The 27,420-nt window shown below is 42.5% G+C and overlaps 1 protein-coding gene and 1 long non-coding RNA gene across 19 annotated transcripts in view; one reads left to right on the top strand and one right to left on the bottom strand.

The window, feature by feature from the left end:
• SKAP1 (src kinase associated phosphoprotein 1) overlaps window positions 1-27,420 on the top strand; it is a 331,562-nt gene that overhangs the window by 294,366 nt on the left and 9,776 nt on the right. For 12 of the 18 annotated variants that reach the window (XM_037993382.2, XM_037993377.2, XM_037993386.2 and 9 more), the window contains 2 exons: window positions 357-407; window positions 8,438-8,538. In XM_037993382.2, coding sequence (XP_037849310.1) covers window positions 357-407; window positions 8,438-8,538 — 152 coding nt within the window. The remainder of the gene's footprint in view (window positions 1-356; window positions 408-8,437; window positions 8,539-27,420) is intronic. The other 6 variants (XM_037993378.2, XM_008012995.3, XM_073005385.1 and 3 more) reach the window with 3 other exon arrangements.
• LOC140708709 (uncharacterized) lies at window positions 11,777-26,558 on the bottom strand. Its single transcript, XR_012088921.1, has 2 exons — window positions 25,904-26,558; window positions 11,777-25,632 (listed from the first exon to the last, which is right to left on the bottom strand). It is a non-coding gene; the product is annotated as an uncharacterized lncRNA (long non-coding RNA).

Here is a 27,420-nt window from a genome sequence, read left to right as displayed (position 1 = left end):
AGACTGGCTGGATGCAGTAGCTGACACCTGTAATCCCAATACTTTGGGAGGCCAAGGAGGGCAGATCACCTGAGGCCAGGAGTTCTAGACCAGCCTGGCCAACATAGCAAAACCCCGTCTCTACTAAAAATACAAAAATTAGCCTGGCATAATGGTAGGCACCTGTACTCCTAGCTCCTCAGGGGACTGAAGCAGGAGAATCCCTTGAACCCCGAATGTGGAATTTGCAGTGAGCCAAAATCGTTCCACTGCACTCCAGCCTGGGCAACAGAGCAAGACTCTATCTCAAAAAAAAAAAAAAAAAAAAATGAGACTGTGAACCACTAATTGCTAATACTGATCATTTATCCCCCCAGATGAAGAGCATGATCTAGAAGAGGATGAGAGTGGCACTCGACGAAAAGGAGGTATAAGAGCTTCTAAATGCACAGGCACTGGGTAGGACATTATGGGGTTCTGATTAGAGAAAGCACCTTTCTCTGAGACTATAAAAATTACTGGACTCAATAATTAAGAGGGTATCTGTGTGTGAACCCCAAAGCCCCAAATAAAGTGACTGGGAAATACCTAAACTTTAAAAGCAGCCATCCATTCACTTTAATTAATGTTCCCAGAACAACCAAGATTTATCTTAGAGAGGGTGGGAAGCCAAACCAGATATTTATTTTTTCCTATCAGTATTTCTTAAATCAGTACAGTGAAAATAGAATTGCCTCATCTCTAAGAGATCAGAGGATTGAGAACGGAAAGAATGGAAATGTCTCCTCTCTGAGAGGCCCGGAGATTGCAAGTTCAGAGGGGAATGGAAATGTGTCAGATCTGAAAAGTGAACACGGGGTGAAAGATAGAATTGCTTGGTGATGCTGACTTCTGATGGCCTGGTTTGATTCCAGGCACATTTGGAAATGAATATGTAACAGGTTTGTTGAATATAAAATTACATCTTATTCATCCCAGACTGTTAGCCATGCTTCAGGCTGTTAGTGAGCCCATCCTTTCAAAGGTCAGATGCCCCTCTGAAGCCTCCTTAAGTGGACCCAGGACCTAGTCCATGGTTGTCAGTAAAGGAATGCTGCACATTGCAAGGGCCACCTCAAGGACATTCATTCCATCAGCAGAGCCCTAATCATGACTGATTTAGATACTGGCTGATATTTTTCTTAGGGAGTCTATGAAAATCTTAAGCCTAGGAATTCTTGCCCTCTTTCCCTCCCTGCTCCTTCTCCATTATCTGGCCCTGTCTTTTCCCATTCTCCTCTCTCCTTTCCTTGTGCTTTTTCTTCTCTTCCTTATCCATCCAGCAAAACCCCCATTTCTAGGTTCATTCTCTACAGAAAGTGAATACTTAAAAGGTTCAGGACTCAACTTCCTAAGAGTCCAGCTTCTCCCAGGGAAGAGAAGAGACAACAAAGATGCAGCCTCAGAAGTCATGTGCCAAAGCAGGAGAGAAAGAAAGCAGGAGAGGCGGGTATGGAAGTATGTGAGTGTAGCTGCAAGTACCTCATGATAACGAACACATGTGATTAGGTCCATTCTGAAACCTGTTTCCTTCTGTTGTCTACTTACTGTACAGAATTCCAAATGAAAATCTGTTCTGACCCACCCATGTTCCACATATATCTTTTCTCAACCAACTTCTATCACCAGTGCAGAAAAGAAACGCTTTATGTGGACAGCTTGGGTGGAGTAACTGTAAGCTTCCTATGGCCAATTTCATATTAAACTCCGTTCAGGAAGCATCGGTCTTTTAGCACAGTCTAGAATCCAGTTTCAGATTCCTCCCTCATCTCATTTCCTCCTTCCACCTCTTTCTCTAAGGTTATATCTGGGAGGTGAAAGAAGCCTTATTTCTTAACTGTTCCTACAACTATAATTCAAATAGGTTTAAAAAAAAAAAAACCCTTTTGTTCCTCATGCTTCCTGCCTCCAAAACAAGTGTTGTTAAAGTATAGCAAGCTTTGCATATGCTTCTATGGTTTACACTTCCCACCAGTTATGATTGGTGACTTAGTGATTAAAAAACAGGAGGACTTTTTGCTCTCTCTGCAGAATCTGAGGCAGGAATTTTTATTATTTGTGTTTACTTATTTATCGATTGGTTTTATGTAGTGCCTTATATCCAAAGGCGCTATAGAAATGGTGAAATATATATAAATCCAAATGTCATCATTTAGTTTTGTAACAATAAAAGATAGAGGTCTGGGGGAAGGGCAGGCAGCCCCAGTGAAGGCATTTAAAAGGCAGGGAGCTCTAGGACAGTGTGAATTCCTATGTCATAGACTAGCTACACAAGTTTGGGCTACTTAGTTTTTCTCAGGTGCGTGTTTTTTTGTTTGTTTGTTTGTTTTTTGAGACAGAGTCTCGCTCTGTTGCCCAGGCTGGAGTGCAGTGGCGCTATTTCTGCTCACTGCAACCTCCGCCTCCCGGGTTCAAGTGATTCTTCTGCCTCTACTTCCCGAGTAGCTGGGATTACAGCCACGTGCCACCACGCCTGGCTAACTTTTGTACTTTTAGTAGAGACGGGGTTTCACCATACTGGCCAGGCTGGTCTGGAACTCTTGACCTCAGGCGATCCGACCGTCTTGGCCTCCCAAAGTGCTGGGATTACAGGCATGAACCACCGTGACCAGCCTTTTCTCAGGTGTTAACATGCTTTTGGGGAGAAAAAAAAATTTAAGCAACCTGACCTTTCCCTTCTTCGTTTTTTCCCAAAAGATGCTATGGCTAGCAGAGTTACTTTTAAAATCCAAGTACTTTTCTCCAGCCTCGATGGATCCTGTTCCTTGAATGCTGTGCTTTTTTCCCTGATGGAATTGCTAACATTCTTAAGGCCCAACTAGATCTTATCAGAATAGTGGGGGAAGGGATTCAGTTCATCCTTATTGAGTGTTAATGACCCTGTAAGATGTAATTTCTTTTATTTCATTCTGTTACCTAGAAAATCTATCACAGCCTTGTAGTATTGATTGCTCAATCTATAAAGAGCTCAGTTTACAGCATAACTGTTAGTAACAGGGTTATTTTAATGAGTGACTCTTCAACACCTCAGAGTTTCACTAAATTCCAACCCATCAGCCCAATAGTCTAACACTAAGGGTCTTAGGTAATGAGTTTATCACCTTTCCTTATCATGAAAAGGTAACCTCCAGGTAACCAAAAATGAAACTTCCTCTGTGTTCGTTTTTATAAAAATTACTGGCCATTTGTTTGTGTGTGCTATGTCAAATAAAAAGCAACCCTGGAGGCACAAATTATCCTTAGATACATAAAATCCTTGACCAAGGAAAACCTGAAACAGACCCCTCCCACCCTACCTCCCTCAGTCTGCCCCCAACCCCAACTCTGAAATTGGGGGCACACTAAGCCAAAAGTAGACATAGATCACACTATTGTGGTCTTATAAGCAAATGATTGCTTTCAGGAGGGCCAAAAAATGGTTGCTTATACCACTCCATCTTTGAGGCCCTCTTCTCACTTTAGGCTTACCAATGGAGTGAACTACTACATGAAAGAAACAAAGGGAAACCACAGAGGTGTTTGCAGCTCTTACCTTTTGAAGCCTGTTTTCCAAGACCAAACATGAGCTGATTATCAACCAGCTAAAATTTTGGCCCAATGAAAAGAGTAAATGACATGAAAATCAGAATCTGAGTGTACTCCACTTCCAAATCATACTTATAACACTAGGATCATAGTAATTTCAAAACTCAAGATTAAAGCACTATGAAATAAGTAAATGATATTATCCAATTGCTCTTCCTCCTCTGGTGCCACAGTCAGTGAGGGCTTGGCAAATATTTTCATAGCTTCCTTCCAAAATAGTTTATAAACTATCAAGGCTGGGCGCAGTAACTCACATCTGTAATTCCAGCACTTTGGGAGGCTAAGATGGGAGAATTTCTTGAGCCCGGGAGTTTGAGATCAACCTGGGCAACAAAGCGAGATCCTGTGTTTTCAAAAAATTAAAAAGATTAGCTGGGTGTGGTGGCATGCACCTGTAGTCCCAGCTACTCAGGAGGCTGCAGGGGGAAGATAGTTTGACCCCAGGAGTTCGAGGCTGCAGTGAGCTATGATTGTGCCACTGCACTTCAGCCTGGGTGACAGAGTAAGACCCTGTCTCAGAAAAAAAAAAAAAAGAAAGAAAATTATCAGAGTTTACTTGAATGGACTGAACATGTTGGACCTTTCTGACCTGGCTTAAAGAACATTTTAAGTCACTTCCAAAGGGTCACTACTTTGGCATTTTTTGTCCAAGTCTCACCATCCCACCATCCCATCCTCTCGTAGGACTGGCTTTATCCATCTTCGCGTTTTGTTTCTCTTTTCCATACCTTAAGAGGTTGTACTTAATGCCAGGCCTTATTGACACAATCATTTTAGTAATCAAGAAAATGTGAATAACTTGCTGGCCTGCCTTTAGCCACTTTTCCCTGGTCACAGCCTGAATTCTGTCACTACCCAGTGACTCCCAAACATAAGCTGAACTCTGGAAGGAACAGTCAGGTTTTATTGTCCCTAAGGAAGGAGAAAAGCAGAGAGATGTCCTGGTCCTCTTTACCTTAAAACTTTGCTCTTCGTAGTGTCTAATTTTCAGACATTGACTCTATCACCAGTAGCACCAACTTGGCCTCAGTTACAAGAGAAATGATTGTTACTAGTTGTAAAGAACCTGGCATGCAATGACAAATGCTTTGCAATAAATAGAAAAAAGAAACCAATACTTTTTTTAACTTGGTCTGTTGCTATTCTTCTTATGATATTTTGGTTGCTTGGAGTTTAGCTTCCGTTACATAGGATAAAGAGAGTAAGATGCTGCTTTTTTTTCCTCTAGAAAAAGCCCTTCTCAGCTCTGCTAGCAATTTAAATGCAGTGATCATACCCATTAGCTTCTCTATCATTGTAATTGTTGTTAATTGTTATAACTGTTTTAGTTATTAGTGGTGTCATTATTGCTGTAGGTCCTCTGTCTGTTTTATGCTGAATATATTAGTGCTTTGCTTTTGAATTACCAGGCTTTATTTAGTGCAGAGTTACGTTTTTTGGAGAGACATTGAGAAATGCTGGCATTAAGCTTTATTCTTTTGTTTTTTATTCCAAATGGACAGACTGGAAAAAAAATAATTAGATGGAATAATGTCCTCAAAATGAGAATGAGGATGTTTTGAATTAATTAAATGGTCAGAATGCTGCACCATTTCTGATTTCAGACGCCTGCCAGAGTAGTGTAAGCCTAAAGGAATCTAAATCCAGACCATAGAGGCAAGCCTCACCCTTGGGCTCTCAGTTCCTCTCTCTGCTCTACAGGAATCAAAGTCGGCCAGGCTCAGTGGCTCATGCCTATAATCCGAGGTAGGCGGATGGAGGGAGGCCGAGGTAGGCGAATTGCCTGAGGTCGGGAGTTCAAGACCAGCCTGACCAACATGGAGAAACCCCCTCTCTATTAAAAACCTAAAATTAGCTGGGCAAGGTGGCACATGCTTGTAATCCCAGCTACTCGGGAGGTTGAGGCAGGAGAATCCCTTGAACCCGGGAGGCAGAGGTTGTGGTGAGCCAAGATCGCGCCATTGCACTCCAGCCTGGGAAACAAGAGTGAAACTTCGTCTCAAAAAAAAAAAAAAAGAAAAGAAAAGAAAAAGAAAAGAAATCAAAGTCTCCTCATACATTCTCTTGTTTATAGGATGAGTTGGGCAGGTTTATGGAGAAGCTGGACTAACCCTGCAGACTTCTGGGCTTTTAAGCTCTTGCTGGTGCCAAGCTTCAGGAATGCAGCCCTCCTCCAACTTATCCTTTCCCCTCTTCAAGGTCTTTAAATAACACCCACTTGGTCAGAAAAGCCTTTTCTGATCCCTCAAACTATGTTAGATTCCCTATTACACACAGCATCCTCAACTTCTCCTTTACAGACATATCATAATCATAAATAAATATTTGTGTAACTGTTTTTTCCATGTTGCCTCCCCGACTAGAAGGAGGGCTCATGTGTGGCCAATGTGGGATTCCCAATATCTAACACAGCCCCTAGCATTTAGTAGGTACTGTATACATGTCTGTTGGATGCTGAGAAATGAATTAGTGAAGTTGCATGCACACATAGACATAAATGCATATCACATGTGTATTTAACAGGAAGTCTGCAGTATGGAGTCATCTTGCCCCGCTAAGGAATTACCCCTCACTGATTTCCTTAATATAGAATACTTCTAGCTAGCTAGCAAGTTCAAACTTTTCCCAGTTTTTAGCCCTTCATTCTGCCTGTTTTTTGGAGCTGTTCTACTTCTGACAATCCCTATTCTTGGACTGAGCTAAACCATCTCCTGGATTCCTGAACTCTTTTTTCTTTGGCCTTTAACATCAAAGACCTTTTCTATCTTTATTTCTTTCCTGGAAGGCTTCTGTTTTTCTCCTAGCTTCTTGCTTTCCCTGTGATCTGTTGTGGTTTTAGAATAAATCTTTCTCCAGATATTTTCCCAGGCCTATATGTACCCAATGTCAAATCACTTTTTATGTATACACCAAAAAGGCACTCAGTATTAGGACCTATCCCACATCCAGGCACACAGTAGGAAACCGTACTCCAAAGTGACTATCTGCTAGACCAGAAAAGACCAAGATAACCTTGTTGGTCTCCTTACCACTCAGAAATATTGTTATGGTTTTAGAATCTATTTTTACAAAAATGGTTTTCTCTACCATTTTTACATATATAAATCCATGAAAAATATTGATGTCAATATCCTTTCATTCCTGAATTTAGTCAAAATCTTGGAGTGATTAATCAACTCCATTAAAATTGAAAATTCATAATATATCCTCTGGGAAAACTACTTTCATTTTTCAGGGATTGATATTTCTCTATTATTTCATGTACTTGTATTTCCAAAAATGTATGCTTTGTCTTTTCAATAGTTAACATATTTCTCCCAAAGTATTTTTCTTCTAAACATATTATCAACTCTGTGGCAGAATGTTTTCACAGTATTTATCTTGTTTGCTGCCCTCTGTTGTCTACTGCACACACAGACAATTTTATGTGTGAAGAAAACATGCCTGAATTTCTATACGGTTGACATTTTTACTTTTGCTTGCAGTATCTGAGTCTTAACTAAATAGTTCTCTCCCTCCTCTGTTTTTGTACCCTTTAAGATTCCTACCAAAGTTCTCTTCCAGAGACATATAGGGATTTTGTACCTCTGTGTCTTTATTATTTAAATTGCTCACAAGTCAGGAACAAGTAGAAAAAAAGCAAATATAGGGAAGGTGTCTGTGCCCCTACTGCCCACTTGCCCTGTCCTCAGTCACCAGTACCATCACTGCTCATGGGAGGGTAAAATGAATAAAGGAAAAGGTGGAAATCTATAGAACAGAATCCCCCAAAATCATGTGAATTTTAATTAGAACCCAGGACTCCTGACTCCCATCAATTGAATTTCATCTTTTGTAGGTGCTTTGTTCACAGCTCTGATACAGAGCACCCCAAGGAACAAGGAGCATCCCTGGTCTAGTGGGCATTAGCTCTCCTGCCATTCAAATCCCCAGATTCTCTCCCACTTCGTACTCTAGTGTTTAACCTTTCCGGGTAGAAGATCAATACATATTCTTCATTGTTAAGAATCGATGGCTGTCCTGTGGCATCATTGCCATCTAGTTTTGCTGAGAAGCTCAGTAAATCTCTCCAGCTGCTTCTAAAGCTTGGTTTGTCGTCTTCAGTTGCTTTCATTTTTAATGCAGATCACTTTGGTTTCTGTTCCCCTGGGGCTTGCAGATAAATCTTGGCAGACATGTTCGGGGTCTACAAATGAGATGCTGGAAAAGGGCCAGCCCACCCGAATTTAGTTGTAATGGATGAGACACCCCCTTGGTTCCACTTAAAGACTGGGCTATTCGTTTCAGTATTTATTGGTGATTACCTCATATAGTACCTAGGTGAGAAGTTCCCAGGATAAGTTCCTATGGACAAAGGAGGCCGAAAAGTGAGCTGTGATCCAGACGCCTGCTAGCTGACTCAGCCTTTCTTGCAAATAGGCAGAAGTCACAGATTTACTTTGATCCTTCAAATACATAATGAAGAGAAAAACTAGATAGTTTAGTTGCCCTGAATCAGAAAAGTCTAGCGGGAAACCTCTGCACTGCTTACTTACAAACCAAGTGAAAAATTACCTGCCTGATTTTCTTTTATTAATAAATAAATATATTTATCATATTGTTGAACGGCATCCTACTAGGAGTGATCTTTAAATATTTAATGTTAGTTAATGATCTCCTTCTCCCATAGTCCTTTGCTCATGCTGAGTGTTCGGCCGTATCTCATCTCAACCCTCCTTAATCTGAGGCTTTCTAGGGACAATATCAGAACCCTGGTTTCCATTTGCAGCAAAAACATGGGCTCCTTGGAAAAAATAGAGTCCTTTTAACTTTGATTTCTCCACTCTTTGATCAGCAGACTATGCCAGTTACTACCAGGGCCTATGGGATTGCCATGGTGACCAGCCAGATGAACTGTCCTTCCAACGGGGTGACCTCATCCACATTCTGAGCAAGGTAAGGACAGAAACCGTGGGGTTTGAATCGAAAGTCAATGTTTTCATTCTTGATTTAGTCACCATAAACAGAATTATTCCATGTCCTACCCTTCCCATGGCTCCCTCGTATATAAATTCCCATTTACTCATAATTGTTAGGAAAAGTTTTACATGAAATTCCAGATTCAGAAACCAATTTCACATTTAAAAATACAAGGCTAGGCAGGGCGTGGTGACTCACACCTGCAATCCTAGCACTTTGGGAGGCCGAAGCTGGTAAACTGCCTGAGCTCAGGAGTTCAAGAAGAGCCTGGGCAACATGGTGAAACCTAGTCTCTACTAAACTACAAAAAATTAGCCAGGTGTGGTGGCATACGCCTGTATTCCCAGCGACTTGTGAGGCTGAGGCAGGAGAATTGCTTGAACCCGGGAGACGAAGGTTACAATGAGCCAAGATCACGCCACTGCACTCCAACCTGGCGACAGAGCGAGACTCCGTCTCAAAAATAAATAAATAAATAAATAAATAATAATAAAATAAAAAATTTAATAAAATTGGTATTATACCAAAACTATGCCAATCAAAATTTAATCTTTCTCAGGGACTTCTGCTTAAAGGCCATCACTATGTACATAATTTATTACCACATAATACTATTGAAAACATTCTGGCTAGGTAAGCTGCCTTCTTATTTCATTTATAGATAAACAAGACTGTAACATAATTATGCATGGGGGAGGAGTCAGAGCTAGTTAACTCAATTGGTTTGAGCAATCGCTGATAAGGCCAAGAGAGTGAATTCAATCCCACACAGGTCAGCTAACTTTATTCTCTTCCTCAGTCACAAGTTAACCCCTAGTTCCAGCTAACCATCTCACAAATAGTATTGTTGACCATAAACAAACTGGTTTTTTTAAAAAAGGGTGGATTATTACAGATTAATCACTGATGTGAAGAAGATTCAGAACTCATGGGCTACAGTTTGGGGGATCAGTAGCATCATGTTGGTAAAGAAAGACCATACATATTCTATGGGTGAGCTAAAATAATAGGCTCTGTCCCTAGCACTTATTAAAAAGCCCTCTCTCTATGCAGCCAATCAATCTCCACAAACACATTTTTGAAATAGGCACAACTTGCTCTTTAATTGCTGAGTATGTGGATTCCATAAGGGAAAACTAAAAACCCATTGGTTATTAATCTATCATTTATCGTTTATCTTTCTTCTTTTTTTATGTGTCAATATCTTTTATCTTTATTCTGTGAATTTTACTACCTTGGGAAAAGGTTCGTTTCGGTTTGAGATATACCATAAGCACCTTAGGAAACAGTCTAGGTCTGACCCACAGCACCTTTCCATGGTTCCAACAGAATCAGGGCCCTTTAAAAACGGACCCAATTCAAACCCAACCCTTTGTTTGCAAGACAGTAGGAGGCCTGCAGGCCTTGCTGAATGAGATCACAATCTTCTAGTGATTTCTCCTGGATCCTTAACTCAGTACCACCCTAGTGCCATTTAGGTGCAGCTCCAATACACCAAGAATAAATTGGAAGCAAAGAAGGGAGTGGACATTGGCCTGATTGGTATTTCAAATGCCCGAAAGCAAGGTTTGCCGTGTAATAGAATTTGTGTACATTACCACGCTGGCATTACAGGGGTAATCGAGTTATCCACTCAGGTGTGACCAGGCCTCTGTTTGCCCAGAGCCTGCAGGTGAACAAATTAACTGTTTACTTTGTCTGGAGGTGCCTGCAGCAGGAGGGGGGAAGAACAGAGCCAGACTGGCTGCTGGCCTTCTCTCTGTCATGATTATTTTGTTTGTTTTGCATGTCTTTTGCCTTTGTTAATGGCTTCTCACTGGGGGTCCCTTTCCTCTAGTTAGAAGGGGTTGTGCGGTGACCTGTCCTGCAGTGTGGAGCTGTCTGTGATTACAGTGGCTATTGTATTTTTAAGAAATCTCAAAGAACATGGGGAACCAACCCAATCTTCAAAAAAATAAAAAAATAAATAAATAAAAAAATACCTCTTCCCCTTCTCTGTTACTTAAAGCTAACATAGGCCAGGCATGATGGCTTACACCTGTGATCCCAGTATTTTAGGAGGCCGAGGTGGGAGGATACTTGAGCCCAAGAGTTCGAGACCAGCCTGGGCAACATAGCAGGATCCCATCTCTACAAAATAAAAAATAAACTAGCTGGGTGTGGTGGTACATGCTTGTAGTCTCAGCTACTCTGGAAGCTGAGCTGGGAGAATCACTTGAGCCCAGGAGCTCAAGGCTGACCATGATTGCTGCCATGATTGCCACTGCACTCACCTGGATGGCAGAGTGAGACTCTGTCTCCAAAAAGAAAAAAAGAAGAAAAGAAAGCAAATACATCAGAGTTTAATTCAATGAGAATACCTCGCTGCCGTGTTTCTATCAGCTTCTTTCTCCTCTCTTCTGGAAGGTTCTGAGTCCATTTTCATCCTGTACCATTGTATTAATAGTAGCATATTTCTTCACCAAAAAGCTACACCAGCTGGCTCCCTTCCCCATGTTGCAAATCCCTGCATATCAAAGGGGAAATGAGAAGTTAAGAGCTCAGCCGAACTTTCCCTCATGAAGCTGCATTCCAGTTAACATTGGTTTGGGGAGCATTTCAGTTTTGATTCACCTTTATTATATTACCTAATTCAATAATAGTCCTTGGACAGGAGGGAACCTTAAAAGGCCATCCAATCTATTCACTGCCTTGCTTCTAAGAAGCACAAATGAACAAATTCAGACAGATAGAAAAGGAGATTCCACTACCATTCCCAGCCATCTGTCTATTTATAAGTTCAGTAGTGCCTCATCTCGGGAATTTTCTCTCAAATGGATCCTAATTTATTCCCACTTTAGCCTCAGCTGCCTTCTTTTGTTGGGGTCCGTTACACTCTGCAGCTGTCTCTCACACCTGTAAGGACAGAACTGACCCAAGTTGAATTTAGTCCAGGAAAATGGTGTCTAGAAAGCTCTATTTTACTTTTCTTTTTGTCCAGTAGAAGCTCCGCTGGGCAAGAAGGGCCTGCTGTTTAGGAATCTGGGGAAATCTGTTTCCCTGAGAAACACAGATGCAGCTGTGTGCAGCTCAGCTTAACTGGACTTGTTTCCTCACCTGTTAAAAGAGAGAGTGGGGTTGGATAGCATCCAAGAATCCTTCTACCTCAGACATTCCCATTCTAAATATGGTGGGCCTGACACTGCAAAACTGCTAAAGAAGTTCCACACAAAAATGTGTTTTAGCTTTATTTATTCAGTTTAAACAAAAAAGAATTTTTTTTAATTACCAGCTCTTTTGTTTTCAGTTATCATAAATACATCTGGTTTCCCCCTCTCTATCTGATAAAAGTATTCTGAAAGGCAGAGTCCGGGGTGCGGAGGTTAGAGGATCTACAAAGGGAGGTGAGATGGAGGTGGCGGGGGAAATGAGGATGGAAGCTTTAGTCATAGGCTCCTGCTGCTCCCTGCTGTTATCTTAATAGTCACCCCAAGTATGATCCAACTTTGAATCTTAGAATCTTGGGACCAAACTCAGGAGAATCTTTTTTTTTTCTTTTTTTTTTTTTTGAGACGGAGTCTCGCTCTGTCACCTAGGCTGGAGTGCAGTGGCACGATCTCGGCTCACTGCAAGCTCTGCCTCCTGGGTTCACGCCATTCTCCTGCCTCAGCCTCCCGAGTAGCTGGGACTACAGGCGCCCGCCACCATGCCCGGCTAATTTCTTTATTTTTTCTTTTTTTTTTTTTTTTAATAGAGACAGGGTTTCACCATGTTAGCCAGGATGGTTTCGATCTCCTGATCTCATGATCCTCCCACCTCGGCTTCCCAAAGTGCTAGGATTACAGGCGTGAGCCAGCACACCCGGCCCAGAAGAGAATCTTTTAGTCTTGCCCTTGCACAAAAATGATCACAGAAAGAGAGCTATTTATTGCTTTTTTTTTTTTTTCTTTTTGAGACAGAGTTTTGCTCTTGTTGCCCAGGCTAGAGTGTGATGGCATGATCTTGGCTCACTGCAACCTCCACCTCCTGGGTTCAAGCACTGCCTTAGCCTCCCAAGTAACTGAGATTACAGGCTCGTGCCCCCATGCCCAGCTAATTTTGTATTTTGAGTAGAGTCAAGGATTTGCCATGTTGGCAGGCTGGTCTCGAACTCCTGACCTCAGGTGATCCACGCACCTCAGCCTCCCAAAGTGCTGGGATTACAGGTGTGAGCCACCGAGTCTGGCCATCCCTTTTCAAAAAAAAAAAAAAAAAAAATTATCCAGAGAAGATGATTGGCTGGGCAAGAAAGATGCTCCCCAGTGGCTGGGCGTGGTGGCTCATGCCTGTAATCCCAACACTTTGGGAGGCCAAGGCAGGAGGATCACCTGCAGGCGGATCAAGGCAGATCAGGAGTTCGAGACCAGCCTGGCCAACATGGTGAAACCTAGTCTCCACTAAAAATACAAAAGCTAGCTGGGCGTGGTGGCGCATGCCTGTAGTCCCAGCTACTTGGGAGGCTGAGGCAGGAAAATTGCTTGAACCAGGAGACGGAGGTTGCGGTGAGCTGAGATCCTGCCACTGCACTCCAGCCTGGGCGACAGAGTGAGACCCTGTCTCAGAAAAAAAAAAAAAGAGGCCAGGCACAGTGGTTCAAACCTGTAATTCCGGCACTTTGGCAGGCCAAGGTGGGCAGATCACCTGAAGTCAGGAGTTCCAAGACCAGCCTGGCCAACATGGTAAAACCACATCTCTACAAAAATACAAAAATTAGCTGAGCGAGGTGGTGGATGCCTGTAATCCCAGCTACTCAGGAGGCTGAGGTAGGAGAATCACTTGACCCTGGAAGGCAGAGGTTGCAGTGAGCCGAGATTACGCCACTGCACTCCAGCTTGGGCAACAGAGCGAGACTCCATCTCAGAAAAAAAAAAAAGGAAAGAAAGAAAGAAAGATGATCCCTAGACATAACCAGTGCCCATCACCTGTCCTGTTCTCAGGGAAGTAAGTGCCTATAACAGACGGGTTATTGATGATCCTGGGCAAAAATCTCCTAATCCTGCTAATCTTCAGTTTCCTCACCTGTAAAAATTGGGAAATTTTATATTTATAGGTTTGTTGTGATGTTTACATTAGAGAATTTGTGTAAGGAAGTGCCTGGCATGTAGGAAGTAGGAATATTTCCTTCCCTTTTACTAATAATAAACTTTTGGATCAGTGTTGGGCACATACTAGGAGTTCAATAAATTATTGAAAAAAAGGTGATCTACAGCACAAAAGGTGCTCACTTGGATATAAAAAAAAACCACCCAGTGAGGGCCAAGCCCAGTGGCTCTTACCTGTAATCCCAGCACTTTGGGAGGCCGAGGTGGGCTGATCACCTGAGGTCAGGAGTTCGAGACCAGCCTGACCAACATGGAGAAACCCCATGTCTACCAAAAATACAAAAAAACTACCCAGCAAAGAGGCCTACGTGAAAATCCACCATGCCTTTCCTGGTCTGAGAGCTTTCGTCCCTGACAAATTATTCAAACTTCATTTTCTGGAGAGACTAGAGCCACACATCCAAACTCTGAAACAGTAACCAGTGGCACAGTCAGCAGGAGGCCTCCCACTGACCTCCCTGCATCACATCCATGCATTCCTTGGCCCCATGCAGCGTCATGCCCACTTAATTCACTGAGTTCCAATTTGGGTCTCAAAATTTATTAAAGGGAGATTTTAATAACGAAGCAGATCTGTGCATCCAGCGGATGTTCCTATGTTCCTTTTGGACTCAGATATTTCTGAACAGCTTTTTCCAGTGAGGGACTAAGCTTCCCTTCCTCCCTGGAGCCAGGACGCAGCTCAAGCCACAGCGGGGTGTTTAGCGCTCTTCAGTGGCTCCAGATTGTGGCGCTGGTGCAGGTCTCCTCATACGTAACCAATGGCTCCTGAGAGCCTGAGTCTCGTAAATTACTTCCCACGATGCCGGCGACCACCGCAGAATTCAAGTTTGAATAGAGCAGGAAAAAGGTGTTTGAAAGGCCTGTTCACTCAGCTGCATTTTAATTTCCTTTTCAATCTTGTCCCAATTAATTTCACAGAATTAATCTCACAGAAGCAAACTCGGCAGCATTGAGGCTGCGGTTTTAGTGTGGCGGTCGCTCTGCCTGAACATGAAATAGGAGCTAATATAAAAATCCATCTGCTGTGTTTGAAATACACGCCGGCTGCTGCTCAGTCCTGTCTGACATTCCAAACATCAACAGCGGGGAAAAGTGATTTGGGGGTTAGTGGCCATCAGTACTTGGCAGGGGTTCAATAACAGGTGTACTCCAAAAATCCATTCAGCCTGGGCACCAGGCATGACAGGGCAGGTGCCGAATCACCCTCCATGTGATAGTGTGGTGCCCTGGCTTAGTTCCTTTTATCTGCGGATTGCAAGGCCCTTTTGTGGACCAGCACCACTACGGTCACTTGTCTTTGTTTCTGTTTTTCTGGAGATGGAGTCTCGCTCTGTTGCCCTGGAATGCAATGGCGCAGTCTTGGCTCACTGCAACCTCTGCCTCCCAGGTTCAAGTGATTCTTCTGTCTCAGCCTCCTGAGTAACTGGGACTACAGGCAAGTACCACGGCACCCAGCTAATTTTTGTATTTTTAGTAGAGTCGGGATTTTGCCATATTGGCCAGGCTGGTCTCGAACTCCTGGACTCAGGTGATCCATCCGCCTCGAACTCCCAAAGTGCTGGAATTACAGGTGTGAGCCACCGTGCTTGTCCTATGGTCACTTGTTATAAGTGGGAGAAAAAGAGGTAAGAAGCCTCTATTTGGATATGACAAGTCACCAGTCCTAGCTTTCAGAAAAGTGACCCTGTCTTCTTGCAGTGTCTCTCACTAGGGAACATTCTTTCCAAATAATAATAATGCTTGTTGGCAGGGCGTGGTGGCTCACTCAGCACTTTGGGAGGCTGAGGCAGATGGATTGCCTGAGGTCAGGAGTTCGAGACCAGCCTGGCCAACATGGCAAAATCCCATCTCTACGAAAAATACAAAAATTATCCAGGCGTGGTGGCACGTGCCTGTAGTCCCAGCTACTAGGGAGGCTGAGGCAGAAGAATTGCTTGAACCCAGGAGGCAGAGGTTGCAGTGAGCCAAGATCATGCCATTGCACTCCAGTCTGGGTGACAGAGCAAGACTCCGTCTCAAGAAAAAATGAAAATCATCATCATCATCATCATCATGCTTATTCCATTATTCAATTTTTTTTTTTTTTTTGAGATAGAATCTTGCTCTGTCACCCAGACTGCTAGACTGGAGTACAGTGGTGCAATCTTGGCTCACTGCAACCTCTGCCTCCCGGGTTCAAGCTATTCTCCTGCCTCAACCTCCCTAGTAGCTGGGATTACAGGCTCAAGCCACCACACCTGACTAATTTTTTGTATTTTTAATAGAGATGGGGTTTCACCATGTCGGCCAGGCTGGTCTTGAACTCCTGGCCACAAGTGATCCACCTGCCTTGGCCTCCCAAAGTGCTGGGATTACAGGCGTGAGCCACTGTGCCTGGCCAAGATAACATTTAAACGCCCTTTTTTGTTTGTTTGTTTGTTTTTTTAAAGCATCCTGTTCCAGAAATTATTTATGGTGGTAACATGAGCTGTTCAGAAGATAAGGGCAAATTAAAGAGGGAGAGAAAGAGAAGCTCTTTTTCAATTGACTAGGAAGAAGAGGCCACTGGGTGAGGTCTTTCATTTAAGGTAAACTGAGCCAGTAGGATACATTTCTTGGGCTTGGGTTGTGTGCCTCATAAATTGGTTTGAGGCTCTTCCAAGGAATTGTCCAGTGCCTTATTTCCATGGAAAGCAGCCTTCGAGCAACAGGTTGGGCACATGTAAGGTTTATACTTACATAGTGGCTTAGCTGGGGTGGGAAGGTATTCTCATGGCCCAGACACACCAGGATCTGGGTCATCTTCCTTACTGATGGAATTGACGTGGAAACAGGGAGCCATACAGACAAAGTCAGGTTTAGCGTGGAACACATGATGCTGTCAGATGGTCATGGGTCTTACGTGGAGAAGAATGGACAGACTGTCACCCTGGACTGCAGCTACTTAAACTCAGATAGGATCCTGGCGCCACAGCCAGTCTAGTCATCTGAATGCAACAGGCCTGTGCCAGCACACCTGGACTTTGTTAACACAATACTATGTCTATTACAATGGGAGTTTTAACCCGGTTTTCTCCACCTACTTCCTCAATGTGCTACTTAAAGAATGTAGACCTTTCCCCTCCCTTGACCCCGTTCTTTCCAAAAGAGATTTGTATGTTGTAAAAATTATCTTAATGCAGCAATACTTCCTCTTTTAAGTGTGCTTAGTTGAATGTGACAACAACCCTCATAAAAACAGATAAGTTAATTCCTTCAATTGCTTTAAATGAAGGATTTTTTTTTTTTTTTTTTTTTTTTAAATTTCAAGGCTCTGAGGGAAAGGAGGTGTTTGGTGACATCTAGTGTCCATTTAGGACTTCCTCAGGCACTATACCCTCTGGTTCGCTGAGTGGGGGATGGGCAGGGGTTTATCTGGGAGGTAATTTAGGAGTAATAAGTAGGGAGAATATAGGCCTGGGGCACAGGCTGCCCGAACAGTGTGATGAAACTGATCAATGCCTGTCAAAGACCTATTATGCACCTCTGACCTAATCAAAGGGGTGGGTGAGGGGATCCTATGGCAAAGCATCTTTTCTTATTTATGATGGTACGAAAGAGAAGCAGAAGCTGTCCCCACCACCCCATTTCATGTTAACAAGCAAGTCAACACTGTGCTGTGATGACGAAGATGATGATGATGGTGTTTTCTCTCATTAATAACCCCTATGGGAGGCAACAGAGTTAGGAGGATGGGAATGGGATTTGGGGTCAGCTGGAAGGCAACGGTCATATACCGGTCAAATTCAGTAGAGGCCATTCCTTTCCCCCAGACAGGAACCAATCGTCTAGAACAAACCCTGGCAGCCTCATTCCTTCCAGGTAATTTTTATAAATGAGGGGACACCCATTCCAAGAGAGGACAAAAGGGAGAGGGTGTTTATGTATGTGTGCATATGCATGCATGTAAACCTGCTCGCAAGAGGCCCAATTGCACATCAACCCTATCCTGCAAACCCTGACTATTTATTCTAAAACCCATTTTTTAAAAAGAGAATAAAATTGGCATTTTTCTCTCTATTTATTCCTAAACAGTTGTCCTGGACAAGACCTTCACTTTTCTCTGTGTGTGTGTGTGTGTCCATGTGCACACACAGTTTTCAGTTGGGGAAAAGTCCAGACCAGACAATTAACTATGAAGCCCAGACAGAAATGTTTACCTAGAACCATATAAGCCATGGCAGGGTTAGGTTAATGCTCAGAATCAGCCAATGCTTTACAAACTCCAGTGTAAAAAATTCCAGCCATTTATTTTGCAGCGAATTTATAACAAATGCTGTTAAAGTCTTCATCTTTTGACAGAGGTAATAATAAATTCACTGTTAAAGACGGTAGTTTAATTCCTTATACCTCCAATACTGCACAGAATAAACCATATTCATCACTGAGTAATTTTTTACCACATAAATCTTTAAAACTAACCGGTGAAGGCTGTTGAGACTGAAATATTGTGAATTTATTAGATATGCCCATGTAGTATTGGATTCAGAGGTTTCCATTCGAATATATTATGGGGAAAATTTGTGTCTTTAACTGTGACATTCCCTCCATTTCCAATCGCCAGTATTATAACAAGCAGCTCCTCCAGAGTCAACTGCACGTTTATTAGACAGAGATTTAGTGATAAACTCCCCACTAATCTGCCAAAGAGGCTGGATGACATTTTGGTGAGATGCCCTATTTAAAAGGAGTCACAAAAGCTTTGTTTCAGTATAATTATTTTCTCAAAAGAAACTCAGCCTCCCCATGCCTCTTCTGCCACCATTTCTTGGTATTGCATGGACTCAGCTCTCCAACCAAACTAGCGAAATACTGAAACAAATTATAACCTCATTGCTAACACACAGGGCAGTAACTTCTATGCAGGTTATAGGATTAGTTATGCAGGACTGAAGGTAATTGATTAGAACACAGAAAAGCTTAAATTTGCAGACATTCCCAGACATACGGTATTTAAGGCTAATAAAAAGATCATATTGATTCTCAAATTAGAAATAATAGAAAATGGTTTCAGAAAACTAGTTATTCAAAAACTTTCATCTTGACATATTAAACATTAAAGATACAATTAAATCCTCAGATTGGAACAAAAATCCTTTTACTCTACATATTAATTTTGAGTGAAAATCTGTACCTGATAGATGAGAATATTCTGAACCTTTCTCATGATTTGCTAGTGAAGTGACATTGAAACTAACCAAGTATATCAAATTGTAACACCCTCTCCAGTTTCATTAAGGAAATATTAATATTGCTAAAATGAAAAATATTTTTTTCTTTTAAATGCAGAAATGTTCATCATATTTTTAGCAAAAAGAGTCTGCAGTTTCTCTGTTCCTGATAATATTCTATATTTGGGGACAGTTCCAAATAGTAAGAACTTCCATGAAGCATTGTGAACTTTATAGTTTTTTAATAAAATTGGTTTCTAACTATTAAACAAAGGAGAAAAATCTCCTGGAAGTGCAAGGCTGCAGCCCATCCGAATAATTGTTAAAAGACAGAACCGGCTAGAAAGATAAGCATAATACCGGCAATTAATATTCAGCATTTCACATCATAGCCAAGAGGATGTGTTTTTCTTTGTGATGTGGCTCATACGCTAAGAGTGTTGGGAGCCAGACTCTGAGCTCTGTCTTCTTTTTGTGGATGAGGATTAAGGAGGAAAAAAACAGCAACGACAATCCTGCTCCATCTGTAAATGAACAAACATCTTGATTTTATAGCTATTTGCTTTGTAAAACTAAGGAATGAAACAAAAATTACTGGATGCCTAAGTAACACTTTAATTCTGAATTCATTTACACTGTAGCTATGTAGTTGTCACAAACCATAATGCAGTATTTAATTAAAATAACAGAAGTGTATCTAGATATGTCCTGGGGTAGCTATCACCAAATTATACTCTATGCCATCGGTATTTTATTTATGAAATGGCAGATTCTAAGGTGCAACTAGGCTGATACAAAAGCATGAACATTTTAAACTTGCATTTTTAGAAAGGCTCTTTTTTTTTTTTTCCTGCTGCGTCTTTAAATGTTTTCCTCCTTCTATCTTTGGAAGGGGAGGGAGGTTACTGTAATTGTTTAAAGATCTCTCTAACTCTTGCTTTTCAACTATTGACCTCCTAAGTCTTCTGGCTGTGAAATCCCCTCTGTTTTCATGGAAAGGCTTGCGAGGTTCACAGGAGCCACAGCTTAGCAAGTGTGGGACATCTTAGGCAGAACTTGGACGTGGATTCCAGAAGGGTAGGAAAAAAGCAAACCGTTTCAGACTCTCTGTGCCTGTTCCCACATAATCTTCCTTGCACCTTTTTTCCACCTATAAATACCCGTTATAGTGTACACGCTTGCTTGCTCTACTTTGTGGATGTTCACATGCAGACATACTGCTCCTTTTCATAAGCGCATAGCATCTATCTTACACGCACCCACCATCTATCTCCTTGTTCACATTGGCTGTCCCATCCACCTCCTTGTCTGCAGAATTATGTTCAGCAAGGTCCCGATTTATAGGAAATAAATAATGAAAATGGAACAGACTGGGAAAGATAATCGAAACATTCAAATTGTTATTTTTCACTGTACTTTACACAAACAGAGCATCTATAAACACCTAGAAAGGGTGTTGGCTGATCCCTAAAAAGCAATGCCTTTTGAAACATTGTAACTGAGGGGGTCTCTCTACACCTTTCCTGTTCCTCCTCTCCTGCTTTTTGATGCTCACCATTTTAAAATGGTAAACAATACTGTGTTATTGTTTTCATTCTTTCTACTTATTTATCCTGTCTATAATGACAAGTTTTTGTCATCACTTATCCTCTACAAAATAATCCTGAGAATTACAAAATAGAAACAATAATTGCAATCACCTTTTTAAAGAAAAAAGCCCTTGGATTTGCTGTATAAAGATATTCAGATAATGGCATCATCGGATCACAGCCTGATCCTACAGCAAGGGTCTTTTGGAGACAGAGTTTCTTCTACACACTTGTAATTATTTTAGCCCCTTTCACAGGTCACATAAAAAGTTAATTTCAATCGCTGCTAATTTCCGTCCAACAAGAGTGCAGTACTTTAAACCACCCAAAATAATTGGATTCAAAACAAATTTAGGAAATTGAGTGTGTTAGAAAGCAAATAAAAATATCCTTTTGGTAAGGAGGGTGAAAGTAGTAAAAATGGCCTTTTTTTCCCCTTCTTTCCCCTTCACAACTTTGCCATTAAAGTTGCACCTACAGCTAGAAGTTTGTCCGTGAAAAATGGTCATTTTGTTTCTCTGCTCAAAGAATGTTATTAAAATGCTAATTTAAAAGAAAAAGGAGTTAAATATCTAGCGATGGTGCATTCTAATTGCAACCATAATGAGCTCTCTAAATGTGCGTGCCCCTGACACACACAGAGCATAAACAGCAGTAAACAGATCATTAGTACCCGCGTTCATTTATTCTGGCGACCTTACCATGACCCCACCGAGGGTAGGGTGAAAAGCAGGTGGATCTGGCTGTGACACCCCCTAGAGGGATCCAGGAAATGAAGCTATAAGCGGTTGTCATGGAAACGCCTATGTGTGCAGATGATGTAACACACCGACAGGCTGTAGGGCTCCGCAACTGGGACATTGCCTTTCCCTCGCTGGAACAATCTTGAGGATTAAATTATTCATTTCTTTAATTCACAAAGCAAAAGGAATCCTAATTTTCTTGGTGATGTGCAACTCTCTTCCATTTGTCTAGGGTCTGGAACATGGTGACTTGTCATCCTTCTTTCTCCAAAACCCACCCCAGCTAGACCCAAATTGCTGAATCTGGCGCAATCAAGTGGGGAAAGGCAGTGGAAATCTGACACCCAACATCCGTACTTAAAGAGAGAAAATCTAAGGTTTTAAGCTAAAATTTAAAATATAGACAGTGTCCTCTCCTAACGAGGGCATATTGACCAGAGACTAAATGTATACTTGTCCTGAATGAGATGGCTTTGTTTAGAGTGGAGCAGAGACAGGGTTGGCCCTGGGAACTAACAAGCTGGTACCTGATGCCGAGAGTGGAAAGGAGAGAGGCTCCAGCCCCAAATGAACACATCACCCTAGCACACCCTATGTGTGCTCTCTAGCAAGGTGCAAGGAAAAGAGATAAGAGAAAATGAGCATCTGCTCACCCTCCCATGTCCATTTGAGAGAATCGAGATTAATAAAAATAATTCTTTGGAGAATGATTCCACTCTATCCTATCCTGTTTTGCACCAAACAACCTCAATAACCTTACGGCAACAGTAGAATAACTTTTCTTCTTTTTTTAAAAGAAAGCAGAAAAGATGATCTCTGGAAATTATTTTAAAATAAAAAATCTCCCAGCCTGCGTCTCCCCCCACATCCCCTCCCCATTGCACTTTAGATGAACCTGTGATATTGTAGCAATGGCCCTTGAAGTGCAGTAGGGAGGTGATTTAGGAGAATATTAAAGGCAATGTGGAGATTCAAGGCGCCTCTCTCAGGGAGATCTGGAGAAATACGCAGCACAGATGGGCCGAGCAGATTAAACATTTCCGTCACATTGTTTCCAAATTGTGTTGTGGTGCCTGAGGCTGGTACTGCGGTCAGAGCAAAACAGAGCGGTGCAGAGCTGCGCAGTTTATGGAATACATATTAATACGCCCGTCTCACATGGTATCACAATTCTATCAGCTCCGAAATGGTGCTGTCTCTATTGTTCCTGACTTCTGCACTTGGCACCTTGTTTTCTCCCATCTGCAAAGTGTTTACCTTCCCTCTATCTCTTCTCTCTTCTTTAGGTAAAGTTCAAGTTGTGTGCTTCTTTTCATTTCTCTTTCCTTACAGCCCTATTTCACCTTTGCTCTTACCTTCACAGCTTATGATTTCTCTATACACTTGTACATACCCACTCTGTGTTTTGCACACATTTCACCAACAACATGCAGTGTGTGCACAGGCCCTGCACACCTCTGTGGCCTCAGCTTGATCATTATCCACCCCCACCCTGTTCAGGACAGAAGCTTCACCCTTAAAGCTGAATGTTCTCTCGCACTCAAGTGCTCTGAGACCCTCCATCCAGAGAACACATTCCTCTTCTCAGAACACTTAGCTCGGGGTGTGCTTTGTGGAGTTGTCGCCATGACCCACCCCCCTCCCAAATGCTGTTGCTGACTACCCAGCCTTCCCATGTCCCCCCTCTCACACTCGCATACCTTCCCCTGTATCCAGGCCCATCAATCTCCAGGTTAGCAAGTTCCCTGAAATGTAACAATAAATAAAACTAGCTCAATTGAGGCAAATTTAATGACTCATTTTTATTATGATTTATAGACCAAAACTCTGAATAATGGAAAAAGAGAAAGTGATTGCCAAGAACTTAAAACACACTGTAAAACAGCCTGGAGAGGCTGCCACGCCACCCAAGGTTTCAGTCAAGTGCTGAGCTTCGATCCTTTCACAAGTTCCAACACCACTAACCCACCAGGCACCCAACTGCCCATTTCCTTTCTCCTTCTGGAAAATCTCTTCGTAAAACTATCTATGCTGATAAATGGGCACTTTGTCTTTGGTGAACAATTCCTGTTCCTAGCCTTGTTTTTCTCAGCAGTTAGAAGGATGCTGATTTGGAGCCCTTAATTTATTTCATAGGGTATGATATCCTAAGAAAGCATATATATATCCAAAGCTGGATTTTAGGAGTAGAGAATTTGTGGGGAAATCCAGAGTAAAAATATGATGTTTGGGACTGACCCTGGAATAGTACAAATTTCTCTGCTTACGAATTCAAATTTCCCATCTTAACTAATGGCAATGTATAATGCACAAACACTAATAAGAGAAATAAGCAATCATAAACCAAAAATTCTGTGATTCATTGACCTTTCCCATACATATATCAAGCACTTCAGGTTAGGGGCTGATAGACTGTTCTCTTGAAGATGCATCGTCTTGTTTATAAGCACTGATATAGGGAACTTTTATGGTAAAAAGAACAAAAAAGTATGAGATATTTTCTGGGAATCTTGTTCCACGGAGGCTTGGAACCCAATTCAATGTGAAAAGAGAATGTTTCTGTTAGGAGCTTTCTCCAGGGAACTGACAGTGTCAAGCAGCTTGCTCCAAGCCATTTGAATGGAAACTATGAGAAGACACCACAACTTTGAAGTCACAGTTAAATAGATAATGCCTTGACTGGGCGCAGTAGCTCATGCCTGTAATCCCAGCACTTTGGAAGGCGGAGGTGGGCAGGATCACCTGAGGTCAGGAGTTTGAGACCAACCTGGCCAACATGGTAAAACCCCATCTCTAGTAAAAATACAAAAATTAGCCAGGCGTGGTGCCAGGCACCTGTAATCTCAGCTACTCAGGAAACTGAGGCAGGATAATTGCTTGAACTTGGGAGCTGGAGGTTGCAGTGAGCTGAGATCGTGCCACTGCACTCCAGCCTGGGTGACAAAGAACAAAACTCTGTCTCTAAAAAGAGATGATTCCTTAAAAGAGGTACACAAGTGCAGTCGACCTTTGAGGAGGGAACAGCCTCTTCAGCTGGAGGGCTGAAGCCCATGAAATCTAGCGCGGAAGGAATGAGGATTCTTGATTCTCCTTCACTGTATTTTTTTTTTTTTTTTAATGGAGTCTTGCTCTGTTGCCCAGGCTGGAGTGCAGAGGCGCGATCTCGGCTCACTGCAACCTCTGCCTCCCGGGTTCAAGCGATTCTCCTGCCTCAGCCTCCCAAGTAGCTGGGATTACAGGTGTGCACCACCATGCCCAGCTAATTTGTTTGTATTTTTAGTAGAGACGGGGTTTCACCATATTGGCCAGGCTGGTCTCAAACTCCTGACCTTGTGATCCACCTGCCTCAGCCTCCCAAAGTGCTGGGATTACAGGCGTGAGCCACCGTATTTTTAAAAAGCTGTATTTTTTAAAAGCAGGGACCTGTGTGTAGGGAGTGCACAGATACCCACCCTGGGCCAAAGTACAGATCCAGCCCATAAAGACTATTGTATTTTTTCCCATAGAGTGCCGGCTGGTAAACTGCAAAGATTTGAGAATCTGATGAAAGGTCTGGGCCTCACCCCAGGGATGAGGCCTATGTACACATGCACACAAAATTTTACACCAGTTTCAGGGAGTTCAAAGATTCCTTCACATCTATACAAAGAGAGGCCAGGGGTTCACAGACTCTGGTTTAAGAATCTGTGCCCTGGAGGATGGTGAGTTCCTCTTGTTGGAACAGCCTAGGATTCACTGAGCCTAGAAATTGAATTCTCATCCCAAGACAGGATGGTCATTCCAGGTCATGTCTGTGGTACTCCAGGGGAGCCATGGAAGAGCTTATACAAATAGGAACCAGCAGGGAGGAGAGAAATTAAAATGTAGCAATCATGGAGTAGGGGTATTTAATCTCTTTTAAGGCTTATGATAGGCGCCTGCTGGTTTTCCCCCAATATCCCCTGACACCTACTGACAGGGTATTTGCAGCACCACACAGGGACTCAGGGCCCTGTGACAGGAGGAGCACTGAGGAGGTCCATGATAGTCTTGAAACCATAAACGGCAATAGGAAACCACTGGAGGCAGAGTCAAGCTGTGAGACATGCCCGTTGTTGGTGGCCATACTGCTTTTTGTTTATAGAATTTGCTATTCTTTTTATGGCAGGTTTGGTAGGGTTTTTTTTTTTCCTTGTTAATGGAGATTAGCAGCATAAATCCTTTTATGGCAGTGTGAAATCTGCCATAAACACTTTTGATTGTTGCTGATGGTGAGCGCTGCGTCTATTTCAGGTTCACTCAATGCTTCATTCATCCAGACCAGTAGTTTCTCCAGCCAGATCATGGAGTCCAAATAGCCAACTTTTATTTTTAAGACTTCTTCATGTGGGTTGTTCAAAGAGGTGGGGCAAGGTTGGTACTGAGAGAAGCAGATGTTTAGTCAAACCTAGAAATATGATGAGAACAAACCATACACTGTGCTTATTTTAGATGAAAGGTTTCTAAAAAGACTTTGTGGCAAGAAGCAAGCTCTGATGGAAAGGTTTGTGTTTGTTTTTAAATAACTTTTTATATTCTTATCTAAAACATCTTCATTGAACAATTTTATATAATTTAAATCTTAGCCCTACCATTCAGAATATATGTAGAGTTATGGAGTAGTGAGCATGCATAATTCTGAAGCCCTAACACTGTCACTTGTAGATGTGTATCCCTACCTTGGATAGAAATACTTCCAAATTGAGGATTTCAGTTCTCCTGGGAGCCTCTCAGCATTTCTCCAATCTTTCCAAACATCTGGGCAAAGAGAAATCAGACTTTATAGAAAACATTGATCCCAGAAATTCAGTTCTCTTTGCCATCCTAAAACTAAAACCCAAGAATCAGCAACTTAATAAAAATGCAGTAAATTAGCACCTTTAGACAGGAGCAGGGTTCATTCAGAGCTGGGGTCTGCCTGACTGAGCCAGTACTCTCTCCATTTTAATAGTTTAATAAAAATTAGCATAATTAACGAACATCTGTATGATCCAGAGTGGTGCAATTTGGCACTTGGAAACGAGGGCTTAAACATGATTGCTGTGAGTTTAATGTTGTTTTAATTCTTTTTGGCACTGTGCAGTGAAATAAACGTTTGGTGGTGATAGTTCTCGGCCGGATCTCATTTGCATTTTTCTCCCTTTGATTATGAGCAATTGTGGACTCCCCAGCAATTCATCAAAGTAGAAATTATTTTAAAATACCTCGTGGTGTTCAGACTGGGCTGGAGCAATGCATGGGGGTGGTAGTGGGAGAGAAGGTTAGAAATTTTCCATTCATGCTTTAAACATCTCAGCCCTGCAGCCCTTTTCGGGTATCCAGCCAAGGGATGAAATCTGGAAAAGACAGTCAGATCCTGGGACCTGTAGGTGCTTTGATTAAGCTCCCAGGCTCCCACAGCAGGGTACATATGGTCTCTGAGACTGTGCCATCCTCCTTACACTTCTGCCTGCTCTTTTGTTTTGAAGGGCAGAGAGTTGATTTCACTCATTTCAGTTCTCACCACTGTGGCGAGGCTTCTACATCTGCAGTCGGCAGGGTCAGTGTTCCCCTCCAGCAAGAGCAGACAGACTGGGAGCCTGGCTTTTGCAGGTGCCCTGCTGAGTCTCATCTGCTTCCTGTTCACACCCTCTTCGAGTTGGCAGAGAACACTTTCCCAAGGCTTCGTCCCTACTCCTGGCATTACGACTAAAAAGGGGTGCTACAAAGTGTGAGTCAAAGTTAGGAGCGTTAAACAGTCCCAGGGGAGCAAATGCCTTGTACTATCCCCTGCAGGTGATGCAGATGACAGCATCTGGCAGGTGGAAGACCACACTTCACACATTTCAGCAAGTTGACTTGGATCAAAAGACTCTCAGACAACACAGTGCCCACCCTCTGCCTGTGGGATAGCAGAAGAGCTAAAGCTAGTTTTTATGAGTTACAGTGTGAGAGGAAGACAGAGTATGTTATTTCCCCTTCACAGCAAGGCCATTCACAGCAAGGCAACACTGCAAGAAAACTTAAGTCAGAAACTGCCCTAACTTAAGTGTTGGAAAATGGACAGTAACGTAACTTGTACCAAGAGGAGCTTAAAAATGCCCTGACAGGGTGGGCATGGTGTAATCCCAGCACTTTGGGAGCCCAAGGCTGGGGGATCACTTGAGCTCAGGAGTTCAAGGCTAGCCTAGGCAACATAGCAAAACCCCATCTCTAC

Source organism: Chlorocebus sabaeus, chromosome 16 (genome assembly GCF_047675955.1).
Source record: "Chlorocebus sabaeus isolate Y175 chromosome 16, mChlSab1.0.hap1, whole genome shotgun sequence".
Classification (NCBI taxonomy): Eukaryota; Metazoa; Chordata; class Mammalia; order Primates; family Cercopithecidae; genus Chlorocebus; species Chlorocebus sabaeus.
This window is presented reverse-complemented; position numbering and strand designations above follow the sequence as displayed.